The following is a 19106-nucleotide window of genomic DNA, read 5'->3' as shown; positions in this document are numbered from 1 at the left end:
TACAAAACCCAGCTTTTGTACAACGTATATCTCTTACCATTTGTCAATAGAAATCGCTAAAACTTTCCAAGGCTATTTTCAGCAATATAGAGCACCGAAGGATCAAATCAGGTCACTTGAAATCGTAAGGAATAACTGGACAGGGGAAAATCAGGTATTCTAGTTCTCCACTTTTCTATTTTACTATCAAAGAAAAATCCTACAAAATTAAGATAAATACCTTCATACATAATAGCCTTATCGTTTACGCTTAGTCTTATTTTTAAGCTTTTCTATCTCAAATTGGGTGAGTTGTAGTAAGTTAACGTTATAGTGAGATAATGTGCGATAAGATAGTGGTGCACTCGCATGTGTGGTGCATTCGCTTGTGGATTACGTTAAAGGAATGCATACATCGGATGTTCCGCGGGCCTGGTCCGTGGGGGGATAATGGGCCCGTTTGATAAGATAAAGGGTCTCGTCCTGGCTTCATTGGGGCTTTTTCGTCCTTACTGTAATTTTCAGCGCTACCGCTGCGGAGTACAGTATGGCTAGCACCGAACCCCAACAACATGAAGCTGAGGCGGCTCCAATCCCCATTGCAAGTACCCATAATACTGTCAAGTGCCGTCTAAATTCGGAAAAAATATTGATTAGTTCAAACAGGATCCAGATTTTGGAGATGACGCCGATTCCTCAGCCGGGGACGAGTAAGCTGAAAGCCTTGACGATCTTTTTGTAGATGTGGCTAATGCAGGAATCAAACAGGATCGCGGAGTCCACTGCCTCCTTGACAGATAGCATTCTTCACTACCGCCAGATCCACGGCAGGACCTTTCAGAATTCAAAGACGACGGAATACTGGTAAGTCAAGCAAGTCCAACCTGGGGCAATTGACCAATAATCCCCGCCAGGGCCCCGAACGATGCCCAACAGAATGATGGCCTAGATATCACGTAAGTTCCAAGGCTTTTCTAGGCTATTATGGACCTTAACAGCTGTGCAGGCATCACTATTTAACGCTTCTGCTGGACGACCAGCTCTTCCTCGCCCCTCTCGGTGATCTCCCTCAAGTCAGTGACCTCCGAGTCGGCCTTCCTTCTCATGCCATGCAGCTCACCCGCTTGCCGCAGAATGTCTTGGATGTTGGAACTGGTACCGGCATATGGGCTATGTAAGCTGGAAACAATTCCCCTCAGCAGTCGCACGCCATTGACTTCTTGTTCCAGGGACTTCGCCGACCAATTCCCCTCGGCGGAGGTAGTCGGCACAGACATCTCCCCAATTCAGCCCGCCTGGGTACCCCCCAACTGCAAATTCGAGATCGACGACGCGCAGATGCCGTGGACCTGGTCCGTCAACCACTTCGACTTCGTGCACATCCGGAACCTGCACGGCAGCATCAGCGACTGGCCGGCGCTCTACGCGCAATGCTTTCGGCACACCAAACCCGGCGGTTTGATCGAGGAGCTCGAGTTCGACATCGCTACGAAGTCCGACAAGGTCGGCCCGGATCACGTCTTCGTCCAGTGGAATAATCTATTCGCTGAGTGCGGCGAGAAAATGGGCAGAACCTTCAAGGTCGCGGCCCAGATGAAGCAGCAAATCATCGACGCAGGCTTCGTGGATGTTGTGGAGAAGAAGTGGAAGGTTCCGATCGGTGAGTGGACCTCGGATCCGAAGCTGAAGCTCGTTGGTCAGTATACGCTACTGTTTTTGGATCAGTCGCTCGAGGGGTTTGCACTGTACATGCTGAAAGAAATTATGGGCTGGAAGTACGATGAGATTCAGGTGCTGGTGGCGAAGATGAGACAAGCGCTGAGAGACTGGAGGCTATATCCATACTACGAGATGTATAGTGCTAGTCCTTCTATTTCCCCCTTTGTCCACAACGGAGTGTTGTCAATCACTAACTGAGGAATAATAGTACATTAGTTTACGGTCGTAAGCCTGAGGGAAGTTAAACCCTGATATAGCTCCGTTCTATATATTTATGACTCCCAAATCGCCCAGCGTTGTCATTTCCTAGCCACAGGGAACAGAGAACGGTACGACGACGGATCCTCTTAACAAAAATATAACTTAGAAAGAATTTCAGAATTCTTGATAGAAACTCTCACAGAATGCCTTATCTAGAACATTTTAGAGGATTCTGAATTTGCAAGCTTCCTACTTTCCGGGTTTAATATCTTCTTATTTTCCAGCTCTTTTATCTGAAGCCCAAATGGCCAATGACAGCCTCGTATACGAGTTCCTCAAGCCATCGTCGCTCGGAAGGTCTCTGCCATCAACCTCATAATCGCGCTCGCCTCTCGACAAGAGCTTCAGACTCGAAGCCGCTGTCGGCTCCGGCCTCCAAGGATCTGGTCAAGAAAGAATCTTCCGCTCTCACTCCCTTCTCAGCGCCTGATTTCTTTTCATGTATTTATAGCGTAGCCTCTTTTTCACTTTCGCGCATCGCATCAAGCCGACTGAACCACCACCACAATACAACATTATCTTCACCCATTTTTGTCGCTCAATTCTGTGCTCGTTCGATTCGCAATGCAGTAAGTCTAGACCCCCCATTGCGACCAGTGCGCATCGCGACCAGGGGTCGCGTCGCGACGCGGTTGAGCACCCCACCATACATTTTCCCATATAAACCTGCTCAACCGCGTCGCACCGCGACCCGACCACCTGCATTGTGACCGCCAAAAAGGAAGCTATCGTCATGGTCGCAAAAGACTACCAATTGCGCGCCCTGCGCGCACTGGATGAAGTTGAGGCTGGCGTACCTGTCGCGACGGCTGCTAGACGACACGATGTCGACAGATCCTACCTACGTCGTCGCCTTGACGCGTGCCCAACCTTCAAGCAAAGGTACCAAGTCCGACAAACCCTCTCCGTGACCCAGGAGGATTATCTGGTCTCTTGGGCCCTCGACCAAGCAGCAATGGGCTATGCAGCTCCATTGAAGCAATTCAAGCACTTCGCGATGCGCCTGCTGGCTCTCGACAACCCCTCCGCACGCCTCGGCAAGCACTGGTACCGACGCTTCATCCGCCGCAACCCGACCTTGAAGACCTCGAGATCACGACTTATTGAATACAAACGATACGACGGTGCCTCCAAGGCCAATATCGACATCTTCTTCGACCGCCTGACGTCATTGAAGGGCAAACGAGTACGGCCCGAGAACATATGGAACGTTGACGAGTGTGGCGTCGCGGAGGGCCTAGGTCACAATGGCTTCGTGGTCAGTGATGCCTTGCGCGACTTTACCTTGAAAAAGGACGGCGCCAGGAGCACCTGGATCGCGATAATTGAGGCCATTTCTGCTGGCGGTGGCTTCATCCCTCCCCTTGTTATTTTTAAGGGCCAATCCGTGCAGCAGCAGTGGTTTCCCGACGTCGAACTTGACAGGTGGAAGCATTGGTGTTTTGACACATCACCAAACGGGTGGACCAGCAATGATATTGCTCTGAAATGGCTCAAGGAGGTATTTATTCCCAACACCAAGCCTACGGATTCTAGAGAGTGGCGATGCCTTCATCTCGACGGCCACAAGTCGCACGCAACAGAGGAATTTATGCCGGAGTGCTTCATCAATAAAATCTGGCTGATTTACCTCCCGGCTCATACCTCACATGTTCTTCAGCCACTCGATGTGGGCGTGTTCTCGGCGGTGAAGGACCACTATCGTCAAGCGGTCGCGGAGGTTGCATATAACACTATGAACGAGTCCCCAGGCAAGCGGGAGTTCCTTGAAGCATACCAAATTGCGCGCAAAAGAAAGCTCAATAAGGAGAACATCTTAGGAGGCTTCAAAGGCACAGGGGTGTGGCCTCACAATCGGTTGAAGGCGCTGGGTTCCCGCTTCGTGATGCGGGACTATGAGGAGGTACGGGAGGCCCAGCAGAATCCCCAAAATCGGGCCCAAACGACGGTTTTAGAGCCAGATTTTTTGACGCCCTTGTGCGCAATTGACGTCAAAACACCAAAAACATCTCGCGATGTCTATAAAATGCATAGGGAGTTGGTAAAGTGTGGTGTACCTTTAGGGGCGGCGACCTGCAGGAAGCACTTCAACAAGGTCGGGAAGGCAATCGACACTTCGAACATCGCGCGCACCACCGCAGAACACCAAAAAGACCGTCTCCAAGCTGCATTAGATGCTTCAAAGCCTGCTAAACGCCGCAGAGTCGATCCGGATCCCAATAAACAGTTTGTTCAGGTCGTAAACGTGGAGCGCGCAAAGAGGCAATTGCAGCTCGAGATGGGGGCGGACTTCAGCACGGATGACGACACCGACAGCAGCGACGACGAGGTAGAGATCATTGAAGACGACAGTGACGAGGAGAGCTGCATTGAGGTGCGGATCAATTGATTTGAAGCCTTTTTAACGAATGCTTGTTCAGTTATTGCAGAGTGACCATGTGGTCGGTGATGCCCTCATGCGCAGGTTGGGGGGTGGTCGCCATGCGCACTGGTCGCAATGGGGGGTCTAGACTTAATCAGGCGATTTCTCATAAGCAGAGGGCAATTGCACATAACACGGTGGAGTACAGTCCAGCTGCTCAGTGATGACAAGCGTGGACCCTCACTTAACTCTGCGGGCGAAGTCCGCAGAGTCACCGTCGGAGGTCCCGCCGGAACTGGAGCTTAGAGGGCCTTTTGGTTGTGGTTCGGTTTGCTTTGCCACGATCAGAAAATCTCTTCTCCCCAGCACAGTAGTGTCGCAATCCAGCCTTCGGGGCCAGCCAAAGACTGAGCGTTGGGGTTCCTGTCCTGTAAGCTAGGTAAAGCCTTAGCTTAGCACTGACTCTCAATTGTCATTCTCTCTCGAGGATTGGTTGTCATGTAGATCTGCCCCTACAGGATTACGTAAGCCTGAAGAGTAGTGATCGCTTATATGCTCTGCAGGTCCGAAGCGATCGGCTAGAGGAAACACTGTGCTTGTTCCAGAGTCGGTTGTCTTGCTACTGTGGGTATTGTGGATTGTTGATAGATCGCATTTATTGGAAGTTCTGGGAAAAAGACAGTAACCCTGGGGTGACAAGCTAGACGTAAATCCACGGAGGAAAGGGGCTGGAACGAGACGGAGCTGCTACAGTACATGCGTTGATTGCTTTCGTTCTTCTTCGGCTATCTTCTTCGCCTCTTCTTGCGCCTTCAATTTCTGCCCCTCCAATAGTACTAGTAACACCGGTAGCATTACTTGTTCCCCTCTGATCGCACGTCGCATGCCGGCTTCGTCCTCAGCTGCCGCGCCACTTGTATCTTGACTGTGGATATCTGCAGAATTGAGCTACGGGAGGCGGCTGTCCAGCGTAGCGAGCTGCTGGTCCGTGCTCGTTATTAAATCGGTGATGTTCTCCTTGTCGGCGATCGCCGCCTTCAACTTCGCAGTAACACGCTGGTCGTGAATCGAGCTATGCCTAAACTGGTAATCAGACGACTTCTTAGACGACGTGAAAAATACCTACAGCGTTGCTGTGCTGATGACGAGAGTTAATGTCGTATGGAGATTCTGTAGTTATTCAGACATAGCCTTAATTTGGTTCTCCCGGAAGAGGCCTAGGCCAAGTCGGTCGCGCCATGAGATACTGCCCTCCGTAGAATGTCGGGTCCAGCGTTGCAGGTCAGTCCTAAACTCCGCACAGGACATCATGCAGGTCGCAATTGCATGCTCCGATTACTTGGCCACTGTCATACCGAGTGCTGTCCATTGCTGCTGGCTGACTGCTTCCAGGGACTCTAGCATCCCTTCGATAAAGCTAACGTCTTCACAAAGAGCGCTGACGACGGAGGGCGCCTCAGAGATCTTCCGAAGGTCGTTCAGCAGAAGACGTGTCACATGAAGTGCTGGGGCAACGATACCGATCACGCCCGCTATGACGCTCAACGGGTCGGCCATGCTGAATAAGACGGTGTACCGATTGACGAGCAGGTATGGCTTGTCCGAAGGCTTGAAAGGTCACTTAACCATGCCGGTGCGGGGGTTGTTGCCCCTCAGGACTTGCAGTGAGTCCTAGCGCTAAGCACGCCGTTGCAGGCTCTCGGGCAGTCTCCACCAAGATCGTGACTGCCAATGCTTTTTGTCTTGGGCTGGCCCTCAAACAGTCCAACAGCACGTCATAAATCATTCATATACATGGCCGAGCGAACACAAGTCACCTTTGAGGACGCCAACCGCGGGGTTCAAGTGGGGTTGAATACCCGTATAATCGCACTTCATAACCTGTAATTATTCAATACCCATTTTTTAAATGCATTTGCCTGGTTATAGTGCCAGCATTATATACCACTGGCCCCACAACACAGTCAAGTTGTCGCCGATGTATTGACAATAGCTCAGCTGTGCTACAACCCAATCCCTCTTCATCTCTGCCGACACAAGTCTCATTTGATAGAGGAAAACCAGCAAATCATGCGCGCTTGGTGTATCGGGCGGCTGTGACCAATCGTACCAGTCAAGATTTATAGTCCACCACATCAAGTCATATCTGCTTCAAGTTGGCCGGCGCACGCTACCATCCATTTCAGAAGGCGGATGTACTCGCGATAGCCGAACTAATGCTAGCGCTTCTGTTGGCAGCTGCAATAGGACACCCAGCTTCGAAAGATGTAATCTTCCTTGATCTTCCAGGCCATCTTCAGCTGCATTCTCTCGTCGAAGGATAGCCAATTCCGGGATCGTAATGCTGGTAGCCATGGTTAGTGTGAAATGTGCCGTTGACACTGCAAGGACTGGAGCGTGGGACGGTCTTGACGTCTTGCCGAATTTATAGGTCACTGGCTTGGCGACTAGAGGTATAAGAAAGGCTTCAAGCCTCGTAGCTCGTTAGGCTGATCAGCAGATGCATGATGCGACAGCCCACTGAACCCTGGACCACATGGGCAATTGTGTAGTCCCGGCAAGACGTACGCTACGACCCACCTTGAGGGCGGCCGGGGACGGACGACCCCGATTCACAGTAAGTCGTGGACCTGATCCGTGTACGCCTAACGGCGCGGTCAAGAAACCATGCACAGCGGCCTATCCGATCATGTCTGGTGCAGCGTTCTATCAGGGCCCTGAAACGGAAAGAAAGCCCCTAGTCCGTGCAGTTGTGGATAGTCCTTCGACCATGAGCAAATAATGGCATCCAGAAAAGTGTACATGCAGCCAGACTGCCCAATGACCCAGTAAAATGCGCCAGTGAGCTAGTTTGAAGGGTTAAGCGGCGCTGGAGCTAGGTTACTACCATCGCCCAAGGCAGACTTGCGCGCCGGTTGCTCCTTGAGTGCGTCAACCCTACGGGACAGGCAACTCCGGGGCACCACACAAGAGACATGATTGCCAAGACACCAGACAATGCACGGCTTCCTTATCGCACCAATCTCCACCACAATGTTAACTCGCAGGCAGCAGCGTGTCCCCTGGAGAGGCAGATGCGGCAAGGTGGGTTCTGGTGGGCCAGCCATGCTCTAATTGGGAGGCAGTGGGCCGCATACCATCGACCATCTCGTTCATGAGCCAGTAACAAGCGGCGCAGTAACCACCAGCCTGACTTCCGCGCTTTCGCCAGTCGTACACGGGACTGGGCTTATCCCTTAGCATCTTTATGTCTTCAAGACTTACGCCTTACCGATCCCTGTGATGATAAGAAGCGTATTGAGGACACCAAGGGTGGCTTGCTAGAGGATTCTTACCGCTGGATTTTTGGGAACTCATGAGTTTAAACAATGGCGTAGCGACCAGCTGAGCCCACTTCTATGGATCAAGGGCGATCCTGGCAAAGGCAAGACGATGCTGCTCTGTGGCATAATCAACGAGCTGAGTAAATCGACAGTCGACACGGCTCTTCTGTCCTACTTCTTCTGCTAGGCTAGCGACTCACGAATTAACAGCGCCACTGCCGTGCTACGAGGTCTAATATATATGCTTGTCGGTCAGCAGCCGTCGCTCGTGTCGCATATCCAAAAAATGCAACAACGCAGGTAAAACACTGTTCGAAGATACAAATGCCTGGACTGCTTTGTCCGAGATCTTTACCAATAAAACTAAAAGTCTTCGGATGAGATGCATTATTGCAGCATATGATGTCGTCATTCATACCTGGGTTGAATTCATTTGATTACATAGAATTTGAAGGTTTGATAGAATGCCAGGCTGGCAAGTACAACAATATACCAACTTCCCTTCACTCTTGAAACAAACTCCGACTTAAAGAAGCGATCAAATACTTGCGACTTGCAATAAGCTTGACTTGGTGCTCAACGATCCAACCTTGACCATGATCCTATGGATAGTTGGAGAGGGCTATCAGGCTTGAAACATAAGCCAGCGTGCTTCATAAGCTGGCCCCAATGTGAAGAAAACGAAATGTCAGCTAGATCCGCCTCCCGCAGCTCGAAAGGGAGGCCACAAATGTCAAAGTTAAAGCCCTTCATGCCTCAAACCCTTCGCATACTATCCAAAAACCAAAATGAAGAATGGGTGTTGCTGCCCTCATAGAAGAGGTAGCTCAATCAATAAAAAGAACCTCTCTGCCTGAACATTTAAGACGTCCGACAATCACTTCCTCCGAACTGGCAGCGCAAGTTGTTTCATCTCTTGGTATTCTCCAATCTCTTAAAACGTAACAATTCCATACTTCTCATATGGAAACTCCTCCAAGCTCTCCAACTGCTCCGCCCACCCATCACCCACGGTCCCGATCTGTTCCAGGTCTGCACTCTCATCCTCTCCCAACCCCGCCAAAATCTTTGCCTCCTTCCCCAAATACTCCTGCGCCAACCCCGGATGCGGGACCCAGACAACTCTCATCCCTGCTCTCCTCCCAGCAATGACACCTGGAATACCATCCTCGAACACCAAACACTCCTCTGGCCTAATCTTCTCCTCCCCTTCTGGTAGTCCTTGATTGATAGCCTGCAGCGCCACCAAATAAATATCCGGACTCGGCTTCCCCCTGCCCTTGGGAATCCTAGGATCGTCACCCAGCACCCGTCGATCCTGCTCGAAAACCTCAAACATCTCCACCAAATGCTGCGTCTTGATCTTAAAATGGCCCTCATGACTACTCGTCGCCAGCGCAAGATATATCTTCCTGTCGCCCTTCTGCGTAGCTTTTAAATCCCTCAATAGCTTTTCTACCCCTGGTAGCGGCGCGGCGTTGGGGAATTGCTCGGCTTGGATGATGTGCAGTTTTTGTGTGTATTCTGCCGGCGAGATGTTTGGGATGTTCGCCCAGTTTAGGAGGAGCGAGATGGCTTCGTGGGCGGGCCGCCCTTGCAGTTTGGATTTTATGGACCAGGTCATGGGACCGGCGGAGTAGGTTGCGAGGAGGATGTTATGGCAGAGTGTGTAAATATCTTCGGTATTTATGAGGAGGCCGTCCATGTCGAAGAGGCAGGCTCGTACTGGGGGGAAGCTAGAGAGGTGAGTTAGAGAGATTGGAGGAAGGGAAAAGAAGCTGCTTAGCTTACTCTGTTTTCGGGGTTGCCATCTTGACAATTTTCTGCGAGGTGTTCCTCTTTGTGTACTAAAAAGGGTGCGTGTTCCGATGGGTTATTTGTATGATGTTGAGTTTGTATCGATGGAAGTCGAGATAACGACCTCAAGATATATCCATGCGCCAAGAGACAGAATGGATCCTTCAAAGAAAAATTCAAACCTTTGAAAGCAGATTGATTTGTAAGAAAGTTTTGCACTTAGCTTAAGAACCCTGCCCATCATTCAGGCCGGTAGTGACGGTCACTACCAGGGGCAAGTTGGGGTAAGCCCATAGTTAAGGCTGAGTCAGCGGGCTGCGGGTTAGCTCGAGTGACGACCACTACCATGACAGTCATTACCAGGGGAAACAAGGGGTGCGCGCCCCCTTGCCTCAAACCCCGGGACCTGGGGTAAGGACTAGGGGTTAAAAGGGGGGTGCGCGAGGGAGTAATTGAGGGGAGAGAGTGGGAGAGGGAAGTATAAGGACCACACGCAGCCCTCTACCGCTGCTGCTACTGCCGCCGCCGCCGATTTAACTGCCTGTAGCTGGCCGCCCTTAAGCCGGTGCCTCTGTCGGTAGTGGGTAACTAGACCGCCTACGGCAGCTGGGATGCCTGCCTTACATAGCGTACAGATGAGTACGCGGCTTGCCCTGCGTAGATACAGTGCTGGCGTCGCTATCGTCGTGGCTCGCGCCGGCCCTGACTCTATCGTTGTCGTGGCTTTCGTGTCCGGCTCCTGTTGCGCGATGTTGTCTCCCTCAGCATCGCTGCGATCGCTGTCGGAATCGCCCCCCTGGCTGCTGCTGCGGTTCATTGTACCTGCTGTCTGTGCCTGTTGTTCTTGGGGCTACTACTGTACTTCTCCTGTCGCGTGCATCGTGGGAAGAGACCCCGAGCTGGCGTCGCTGTTCGAGCCCGTACAATGTCCGTTTCATCCTCCTGCTCCCTCAACCCCCCCGGGCTAGTCCCATTACGTGTACGCGCTCTTCTCATTATTGCCCCCTTGGACGGACGGGCTGGGCTGGGGTTTAAGGTTAGACCCCTGCTGGGGGGGGGGGTGGGTTAGGGTTAGCTGACCTTTTGCTGGCCGGGATGAACTCAACCTGGGGTACCGGAATGAGCTCAATGGCCCGTGCCGCCGCGCCCCCTGCCCACCAGGAGTGCGCGAAAAGTGAGCGCTTCCCGGCCGGGAATGATGGTCAGGACATTCATAAGGCCATGCAATTTGTAGTTCAATTTCCAACTGGGCGATTGAATGGGCAAACAATGTGTTGATCTGCGCCGCGGATGCCCTCCACGATCAGTTATCAGCAGCGTCGCAATAACGCACCGTTTGAGCCGCATCCATCTACCGCAATCCCGTTCCCTTAGACGAAACCTGTAGTTTCCATAGGTCCGAGGGCCATTTAGCCGACTATGCTCTGCTGTGAAGTGTTCGATTCTGTGAATGGTTCATATTCATGAAGAGACGCAGGATGCTCGACGTGAAACAAATAAGAGCGGACTCTGTCGCTCCAGACTTTCTCGTCTCTACCCTGCGAAGGCCCGCTGCCCATCCATTCCTCGAAGGACGATCTACTGACCAGACCAGAATTCTCTCCAACAAACCACCATGAAGTTCCTCTCATCCCTTCTGCTGCTGGGCTCAGCCGCTCAGGCCCACTACACGATCCCTCGCGCCAGTGCCAACGGCGTCTCAGGGTCCGACTGGCAGTTCACCCGCATCACATCCAACTACCAGTCCAACGGCCCCGTGACAGACGTCACCTCGTCCGCCATGACGTGCTACGAACGCAACCCGGGCCAGTCGACCGCCAGCACCCTTGCCGTGACCGCGGGCGGCACCATCACCTTTGGCATCGCGCCCAACATCTACCACCCCGGCCCGCTCAACATCTACATGGCCAAGGCGCCCTCCTCGGCGGCCACTTTCGACGGCAAAGGAGCGGTTTGGTTCAAGGTGTACCAGGACCAACCCAAGGTCGTCTCGTCTGGCCTCGAGTGGCCCAACAATGGCGTCTCCTCCGTCACCATGACGATCCCCAAGTGCATCCCCAGCGGCGAGTACCTCGTCCGCTTCGAGCACATTGGCCTGCACTCGGCCAGTTCCGTCAACGGCGCCCAGCTGTACATCTCGTGCACGCAGGTCAAGGTCTCTGGCGGCTCGGGCAGCAGCCCGGCAACCTCCTGTCCTTCCCCGGCTCCTACAGCCCCAGCGACCCAGGCTTGCTGGTCAACATCTACTACCCCGTTCCTACCAACTACAAGGCCCCTGGCGGCAACCCCCTTGTGTGCTAGACGTACGATCTGCCTAGTCGACATAAGGGCTTGCGCCAACGAAGAGGAGCGTATGGGAGGAGGACACAGAGTACCGCCTCGACGTCTGCGGGGTCGACGTGGATGAGAAGTGATGGCTTGTGAAGGTCTGTGGATCGGCATGTTTGGGGTGTAGCTGGAGATGCAAGGCCTAGACACTTGAGGGCTCCAGGAGGGGTTCCGCTGCTTTGCATTGGATTCTCACGTAGTGGTAGTGGCACTTATCCTTTATGATCACGCTCAACAAGCATCTGAGCATTTCAGGGCGTCGCTGTCGTTGCTTATGCTGATATGCTCATGACATTGGTCCCCAAGTTCACACCCCAAACCTTTGCTGCCGCAGTGGTTGATATCTGAACAAGTCGATGACATGGTGGTAAACATTAGTCTTACGGCACACAGAATAACGTGGAAAAGGGCTCCGGTCCTCGCGGCGCACGAGAGTACGCTTCAGCTCCCCCAGGGGAGGCCTAGCTAGTCCACGATCGCGCAAGCCTCATCTCCACGGGGCCAGAGAGACGCTTGAAATCTTCTAGGCGGCTCTCCTCCGCCCCTGCCTGCCTCGTCTCAACCGCCCCTCCTCTCAACCCCATGCCCATCTGTATCATCCGGATGGCCCGTTCCGCCGCATCCGTCAACAGCACGGCAGTACTATCAATGGCGTCACGCAAGCTCCGCGGCCCATCGAGGATGCTCGTAAAAGCGGCAATCCCGTCGTCGTACACGCCATCGGCGCCCGCCCCGATGGTGCCCGCCAGCGCGACAACCGCGGCGCCGTGCTTGCGGGCCCGCCCCGCAATCTCGACGGTCAGCTTGCCCTGCGCGGACTGTGCGTCGAGACAACCCTCCGCAGTAACGACGAGGTCCCATTTCTTCTGCTGGGCTTTCAAGGGATCGAGGGACTGAGAAGCCGCTGGAGGTGAAAAGAGCTGGCTCACGCCAAAGTACTCGTCGATGGCGTCCTCCCTGGGCCGGAGGCGGCCGCCGAGGAGGAGCATCGCAGTGCCCAGACCGCCCGATGCGCCGCTGCCGGGGCGTGTGCCGATGTTGTGGTGCTCAACAGGTGACAGGCGCTCAGCCACGCTGGCGAGCTTGTCGAGGGCCCTGGACAGGAGCTTGACCTGCGCTGGAGAAGCACCTTTCTGGGGCCCGTAGACACGTGCCACGCCGCGCGGGCCGGTGAGGATGTTTTTGATGTTGCACACTGCTTCGATGTGTACTTTGGTGGCTGTTTGAGAAGAGTATGGCGGTCAGTCTGGAAAGGTTTGCGGAAAGCACTTCATGATCAGGAGGTAAACTGACCGGAGTCTCTGAGGCGGGGATGGAGCCCGCTCATGTCAATCTCCTCGAGGCCCAGCAGACTCGCTCCTCCAGCAGCTCGGGGCAATTCCTTACCCTGAGAATCAAGGAGTCTCGCACCAAGAGCCTGCAGCATGCCTGCGCCGCCGTCAGACGTTCCCGAGTCTCCGCAGCCGACGATGATCCTGTCGCACCCCTCGTCCAGTGCGGCCGCGATCAGCTCGCCGACGCCGTATGTTGTGGTCAGTGTGGGATCGCGACAGGTGGCCGGGACGAGAGATAATCCTGCGGCGGCGGCCATGTCGAGAATCCCAATCTTTTGAGTCTTATCCAGGTCTGACGCCACTGCAGCCCGTGCTTTAGTGTCAAGCGTCACAATGCCATAGTGCGAGAGGACTGGCTTCCCAACTGGCCCAGTAACGAGGACCTCACGGATCCCATCAGTGATATTCAGCTTGGTGCCAGTGACTGCACTGGCATTACGCATGGCGGCCACGAGAGCACGACAGAAGCCTTCTCCGCCGTCGTGCAGCGGCAACTTGCGGATCTCGGCGACCGAGGGATCGGGCAGCACACGCCGGATGCCGGCTTCAATGCAGTCCGCGACTTCGTCCGGACCGAGGCTCTCCTTGAAGCCTGACGGAGCAACGAGGATGCGGAGCTCTGGAGGCGCAGTGGCGGACTTGGGACGGTCGGGCGTGGATGGCGGTGGGGAGAGAGTCAGAGGGCTTGCTACGCCAGGCTGTGGACTCTGCGCGCGCAGCCGGATTGTGGGCATCGTCTTCATGGTCGTGGAGGTCATGGCTGCGGTCATTTTGCTCTGTCTATCAGATGATACCACGATGAGAGCAAATATGAATTAAAAGCGAGTGAGGTATGGTAGAGACTGTCCGGTAAAGCGAGTGATGCTCAGTAGTGGAGCGAAGGGAGGATGATGTAATGGCTTGCCGTAAGAACGCCACCAGGACTGAGGGCTGGCAGGAGTTGATATAGACGTTGTTTGGATTGGCGTAGATATGATCCAAGTCATGGTGCCGAAGCATCTCGTGGCGGTGTTGGTCGGTCACGGAGGAGCTCACTGGCATGCTCTTCAGCGAGGACGTCCTATTTTCAGAACATCCTTCAATTATTACATAAACAGGAGGATATCAGGAGAGAAACTCAGAAGGACTCCCTAAGATGTCTTGAAGCTTTTTGTCAAATAAACTACGGTATGCTGTATTTAACGTCGAGTCCGGCCGAGTATTCTGGGGTGGGTTTCATTCCAAGTGACTTTCCTGTTAATTTGGCTTGGGCATAGTAGGAAGTTGTGACTGTAAAACCTCATATGGCATTCTCGCTCGTGTCTCCTACCTGAGAGAGGGATTGCCGGCTCACGTCGTGACACCACTAGCGGCGCATCCACGGCTGTTGTGTGGTTCCGTGCTCGGAAAATTATTCGTGTAGACATGTTCTCATAGGTTGAGCTTGGTCCACAATAGTGGTGTGTCGCATGAGATGAGGTGTGCAGTATAAATTAAGCTCACTTCAGAGTGAAGCCTGGTAAGGCGTCAGGCTCGCAAGGCAGCTACGGTACTGTGCATCCAGGCAGCCGTCTTTCCGGCCATTCTGGTACGACTGCACGAACATGTACAGTAGTGACCACAATCAGTGTCCACTTTATCGACGTTAGTTGCGATTTCCGCACGGACCAACTAGTGTGGCGCATTGTGGCGTGCACAGTGCTGGCTGCCCCACAACAAGTACTCGCCAGAAATGGCTTCCGGTCTACCACAGTAGTACAAGTCGTCGAGGCATATTTGTCCGTACAGTACTGTACCTGCATTTGCAATCTGAATACAACGTCACGACTTAGTGCAGCCATGTCCTATGCTAGGCCAGCGCATTTAGTACGATATTGCCTGGACTCAACGCAGTACAGGACAATAAAAATCAGGTTTACAGGGTCTGGCGCTAGTTGATCTTCAGTCGTAAAGGGACACGAGTCCATTTCGGCGCTCGCACCACCGCCACACGTGGCTGTAGACCTGGCTCGCGTGGCTTACAATGATTTGGGCAATTGTTTCGCCTTCCGATGGCGGGGTAAGGCTAAAGCCCCGCATCTTGCCACGAATAGCTGCATGCCTAATTCTACATCAACCTTTTAGAGGAGCCAGCGACCTTGCGTTATATACTTACGAGACAAGATACTGATTACTCCAGCCGCCTTGGTATATCTTATGTATCATGGCTTGGCTTAAGCTTTCGACGCTTTCAGAGCTAGTGAGAGTAGTCGATGCTGCATCGAATATGTACACCAACATTCGGACAAGGGGAGCATCTTCAGCCCAAACTCGTGCATATGAAGCAAGTCAATCATCGGCTAAACACGCAACTCGAGCTGAACAAGAGCGTCAGTCAGCCGCTGAACACGCAACTCGAGCTGAACAAGAGCGTCAAAGGGCTTATCGAGCAATGAGAGATGCTTATGATCGAGGAGGAATCTCCGCGATCTCCCCGAGGGAAGTACAAGTCCCGCTGGACGCTTTCAACTCCGGATCAGCCTTCACATCACTCTTCGCTGCCACCGCAGTTATTGGAGTCGTTTTGGCAGCTAAAGCAGCAAACGAGCTAAGGAGGATGCGAATCCATGTCGAGGAGATCCGGGATGAACTTGGTGCTCAGACGAATGCTATGGTTCAAGGCTGGCAAAACAATGGATTCGGCGCCTTTATTTACGAATTTCTACGAACCGAGATCGAGGATCACGGCGGAGAAGACACTGTAGGACGCCATGCATTCTACATCTATAACCCGACTACTGGCGCCGATGTTGTATTCAAACAGAAGGTTCTTGACGACCCACTTCCTCGATCTTTTGGTGGCTTCAGTTCCGATATTGAGGCTATATTCCGACTCATGTGGGCGAACCGCCAAACTCTTCGCGATATAATGCCACGGGAGGAAGCAGACGCCGTTGTCTTTCATCTTCTCATCCCAGCGAAGAGGACTATGGCTGTCCTTGACCGCATGGCTATCCACGAATCTATTGGGAAGCTTGTTATCAAAGGTCACACAGATGAGGGCGCTTGCTTGGTTTGGTTGAACTTTGTGCGTCTACCGAGACAGGTGACTTTGCACGATATTCGCAACCTGAACACAGACCTGGCATTTCGTGAGAAGACGCAGGCAAGGTGGGAAATGGGTGTCAAAGGGGGATTGGCATGCGCGTTTGGGACGATAGCCTCTGCGATTTTGTTCCCTCCTGCAGTGCCCGCTTTTTGCGTCGGATATACAGCTGGTGTTGGTGGAGGTATGATAATAGGACTTGGTGCTGACATTTATGAGAAAACACTGGCAGAGCCTCGTATGTTGGGTCCGCCTTCATGACATGCGATAGTCACTGTACAATACAAACCAGATTTCGCTTCCACGTTTTAAGCTTTAGCGATTTCTACAGAAGTCACTATGAGGCTCGCTTGCGGTCGGCGCTCCGGGGCCGGGGGTCTCCGGTCCTGGTGTAGGGAGATGTCTAGCTAGATACATCAGGCCCACCTTTACGACTCACAGCCTTAACGATTTCTAAAATAATGAGGCTCTCTGCACTCAGGGGTCTCTACTGTACTGTACATATCTAGTGAACTATACGAATAGATGGCTCAGCATTTCTACCCGGGATGGGCGAGGTCGCCAGGGCTGGCAAAATCACGTGATCGTCCCCTTGGAAGGTGCGGGGTCAATGACACGATTCATACTTTATTCACGCTGTTTGGCCTCCACCATGTCGAGCTTCCATCCGTGATGTTGAAAGCTAGTACGCGCCAGGCAAGGCAAATCACCATGGCGATACATGTTCCCACAGAAATATTTGACACTGTACGTGCCTACTCAACGTTATCACATACAAAATAACTTTCAATCCGTCGCTGATACTCGGCTGCAGATTACATCTTTCGTGGAGGATGTCAACCGCACCAGGCATCCATACCTAGATGATCATACCTGGCCTTACAGAGAAATTAGCCAAGAATGTCGAAAAAGCCTGGCCAACCTGCGTCTAGTCAGCAGGTCTTTTTGCCGGAGCGCCTCCCGGCCATTCTTCCGCCATTTCCAAGCGACAATCGAAGGGCAGTGCCCAGATTCACGGCCCTTGGAAAGACTTCTCAATCTCTCCAACAGCGCGTATGCGGTGTACGTGCGTCGCCTCGAGGTCGGAGTCGACTGCTCCGGAGATTCAAATCACGAGGCTCTTTCAACATGCGTGGAAGACGTCGCTGCAACGTTACCAGCCTGCCTGGCGAGGTTCACGAATCTCAATGTTCTTCAATTTCACGGCTCATTATCCTGCTGTTCTCGAGGAACCGCGGGGCTCTTCAGAGATACAGTTATAACGGCATTACGCTACGTACCACTCTCAAATCTGACAGATCTGGACGTCACTTTCCCGATTGCATATGATTTTGGGCTCTTTCTTGGCAGCAAGGCGACCGTGGTGCGCATACCGATAGAGAATGTGTTACGACGACTTCGGCACCTAGGTCTGTTCCTATCGGAATATACTACCCGTCACGGACAGAGATACTGGCCTACAGCAGTCTCCGCCGAAAATGCGGCTCTCCCAAACAATACCCATGCGATCCACCTTTGCAGTCTTGCCGAACTTGCTGAAAATCTCGAATCTCTCGCCATAGGAAGCACGGATATTCTCAACCTTGACAATATGAATCTACACAATTCGCTCCATCTCAAATCGCTTTATCTCAAGGGAGTTTCCATTTCATCTCACGTTCTCATTTCTCTCATCGAACAATGCAAGGACACGATCACATCGATTGAGCTCCGCCGTGTGGAGCTCAATTCTGATACGTGGCAGCAAGTTTTGCTGCGAATGAGCAGACTTTCAAATCTTCTCGATTTTGTCATCGATTCAAGCGGTTACTCGAGAGATGGGGCGAGCTCCCATTTGCGCCCAGGGCGTCTTCCACCGCCGGATTACCCCGAAGACATCGAAACGTACAACTTCCTGGATATCTATGCGCTTGGAAATGTACAACGTCGGGTAAACACCAATAGGCTTATTGCGGGGCTCCCGCGGGTGTCAGACTTTGACTATCGACACATTCAGCGGGAAACGCTCGAGACTGTGATGGAAGAGATGAACATCACCTCTTAGGCTGTCATTCTGGGCGCTATTGAGGCTCAGTCCTTGGCGGAACCGATAGGAGATTTTGAGGGCGTTACGTTTGACTGGGGGCGTAGGCGGATGCCGTCAGGCTCGCAGAGCAGCAAAATCAAACCGATCGTCGGAAATCGGGTTTTCAGAAGCAACTGTCATCATCTCATCGATATTCGCATAGTTTCACTTGTGGAGGTAGATTGTCAGGCCTCCTTGTCTACATAGGCATCGTCATCCACAATAGCCAGCACTGTGTCATCACCCAATAGCTCTTTGTCCAAAAATTGATTGAGAGTGTGGGAACCGGACACCGATTTCGAACTTGGCCACCTTCGATTGAAGCACATGTTTCCAGAACTTGCGTGGCGAAATCACGTTGCCTAACTCTGATTCGCCCGTCTGTTCCCTCTTATTCAGGCATAGCTTTCATTGCATATTCCATTGTATCGATCGTTGATTCGAGGCTAGCTTCCTCTTCGACAATCTATCGAGTTTGCTTCGTAGGGTCTTCTCCCAGTAGTCGCCCCGGGCGAGGACGAGGTTTTGCTCGCTATCCTTGGAGCCAGGGACGACTCTGCCATCTACTGTTAATTTCCATTCGATCGCATAATGTATGCAGGTAGGCGGGTTCTCATCATAAGACTTCCCCTCAACCCAGTCGTCCAGTCGAATCAGGGGTAGTTTGCTGGTCACCAAGCCCTGGCTTTCGATTGACGGAGCCTCGGCGACTCCTTGACCATCGACCGCAGGTCTTGCCGCTGGGATTTGCGGGCTTTCGTAGTCATAGAGTTCGTGTACTGGCCATTCGTAACCGTCTTGCCACGGGTCTGGAAAGGCGTCGGATGGCATCGTGATCGGTGCAGTGAAGTGAATTTTGTGTCGTAGAAGACCA

General features: G+C 52.8%; 8 protein-coding genes across 8 annotated transcripts; 5 read left to right on the top strand and 3 right to left on the bottom strand.

Annotated features, from left to right (window-relative positions):
- Positions 1–493: 493 nt before the first annotated feature.
- Positions 494–911, top strand: B0I36DRAFT_341179 (uncharacterized protein). Its single transcript, XM_046155995.1, has 3 exons — positions 494–580; positions 646–689; positions 748–911. Exons 1-3 carry the CDS (start codon positions 527–529, stop codon positions 845–847), a joined length of 198 nt encoding a protein of 65 aa, XP_046004312.1. The 5' UTR covers positions 494–526; the 3' UTR covers positions 848–911.
- Positions 912–1036: 125 nt separating this feature from the next.
- On the top strand, positions 1037–2068 carry B0I36DRAFT_341172 (S-adenosyl-L-methionine-dependent methyltransferase). The gene is made up of 3 exons (XM_046155994.1): positions 1037–1153; positions 1209–1832; positions 1907–2068. Exons 1-3 carry the CDS (start codon positions 1089–1091, stop codon positions 1941–1943), a joined length of 726 nt encoding a protein of 241 aa, XP_046004311.1. The 5' UTR covers positions 1037–1088; the 3' UTR covers positions 1944–2068.
- A 3249-nt stretch (positions 2069–5317) lies between these two features.
- On the bottom strand, positions 5318–5872 carry B0I36DRAFT_400738 (uncharacterized protein; the record flags this gene model as incomplete). The annotated part of the gene is made up of 2 exons (XM_046161687.1): positions 5318–5399; positions 5448–5872. A coding segment is annotated over one exon (216 nt), but the record flags the coding sequence as incomplete, so codon positions are not given.
- Positions 5873–8433: 2561 nt separating this feature from the next.
- On the bottom strand, positions 8434–9675 carry B0I36DRAFT_279162 (GS1 protein). The gene is made up of 2 exons (XM_046151452.1): positions 9436–9675; positions 8434–9380 (listed from the first exon to the last, which is right to left on the bottom strand). Exons 1-2 carry the CDS (start codon positions 9453–9455, stop codon positions 8579–8581), a joined length of 822 nt encoding a protein of 273 aa, XP_046004309.1. The 5' UTR covers positions 9456–9675; the 3' UTR covers positions 8434–8578.
- Positions 9676–10903: 1228 nt separating this feature from the next.
- Positions 10904–12117, top strand: B0I36DRAFT_341162 (glycosyl hydrolase family 61-domain-containing protein; the record flags this gene model as incomplete). The annotated part of the gene is made up of 3 exons (XM_046155993.1): positions 10904–10928; positions 11036–11744; positions 12017–12117. Coding segments are annotated over 3 exons (835 nt in total), but the record flags the coding sequence as incomplete, so codon positions are not given.
- B0I36DRAFT_400729 (glycerate kinase) lies at positions 12025–13873 on the bottom strand (the record flags this gene model as incomplete). The annotated part of the gene is made up of 3 exons (XM_046161686.1): positions 12025–12988; positions 13063–13384; positions 13436–13873. 3 exons carry the CDS (start codon positions 13871–13873, stop codon positions 12231–12233), a joined length of 1518 nt encoding a protein of 505 aa, XP_046004307.1. The 3' UTR covers positions 12025–12230.
- A 1326-nt stretch (positions 13874–15199) lies between these two features.
- On the top strand, positions 15200–16467 carry B0I36DRAFT_341157 (uncharacterized protein). The gene is made up of 2 exons (XM_046155992.1): positions 15200–15429; positions 15472–16467. Exons 1-2 carry the CDS (start codon positions 15286–15288, stop codon positions 16426–16428), a joined length of 1101 nt encoding a protein of 366 aa, XP_046004306.1. The 5' UTR covers positions 15200–15285; the 3' UTR covers positions 16429–16467.
- A 421-nt stretch (positions 16468–16888) lies between these two features.
- B0I36DRAFT_257122 (uncharacterized protein) lies at positions 16889–18211 on the top strand (the record flags this gene model as incomplete). The annotated part of the gene is made up of 2 exons (XM_046150997.1): positions 16889–17687; positions 17730–18211. 2 exons carry the CDS (start codon positions 16889–16891, stop codon positions 18209–18211), a joined length of 1281 nt encoding a protein of 426 aa, XP_046004305.1.
- Positions 18212–19106: the final 895 nt, after the last annotated feature.

Source organism: Microdochium trichocladiopsis, assembly GCF_020744255.1.
Source record: "Microdochium trichocladiopsis strain MPI-CAGE-CH-0230 chromosome Unknown B0I36scaffold_16, whole genome shotgun sequence".
Lineage (NCBI taxonomy): Eukaryota > Fungi > Ascomycota > Sordariomycetes > Xylariales > Microdochiaceae > Microdochium > Microdochium trichocladiopsis.
The sequence above is the reverse complement of the archived record's forward strand: the minus strand, read 5'-3'. Positions and strand labels throughout refer to the sequence as shown.

Coding starts and splice junctions, on each gene's coding strand:
- B0I36DRAFT_341157 (XM_046155992.1), top strand. CDS start 15,286: ATGGCTTGGCTTAAGCTTTCGACGCTTTCAGAGCTAGTGAGAGTAGTC. Junction 15,430..15,471: donor GTCAATCATCGGCTAAACAC/GCAACTCGAGCT, acceptor GCCGCTGAACAC/GCAACTCGAGCTGAACAAGA.
- B0I36DRAFT_279162 (XM_046151452.1), bottom strand. CDS start 9,455: ATGGCAACCCCGAAAACAGA. Junction 9,381..9,435: donor ATGGCAACCCCGAAAACAGA/GTAAGCTAAGCA, acceptor TCACCTCTCTAG/CTTCCCCCCAGTACGAGCCT.
- B0I36DRAFT_341179 (XM_046155995.1), top strand. CDS start 527: ATGGCTAGCACCGAACCCCAACAACATGAAGCTGAGGCGGCTCCAATC. Junction 581..645: donor AGGCGGCTCCAATCCCCATT/GCAAGTACCCAT, acceptor TAGTTCAAACAG/GATCCAGATTTTGGAGATGA. Junction 690..747: donor GATTCCTCAGCCGGGGACGA/GTAAGCTGAAAG, acceptor GGAATCAAACAG/GATCGCGGAGTCCACTGCCT.
- B0I36DRAFT_341172 (XM_046155994.1), top strand. CDS start 1,089: ATGCAGCTCACCCGCTTGCCGCAGAATGTCTTGGATGTTGGAACTGGT. Junction 1,154..1,208: donor GGTACCGGCATATGGGCTAT/GTAAGCTGGAAA, acceptor TTCTTGTTCCAG/GGACTTCGCCGACCAATTCC. Junction 1,833..1,906: donor CTATATCCATACTACGAGAT/GTATAGTGCTAG, acceptor GAGGAATAATAG/TACATTAGTTTACGGTCGTA.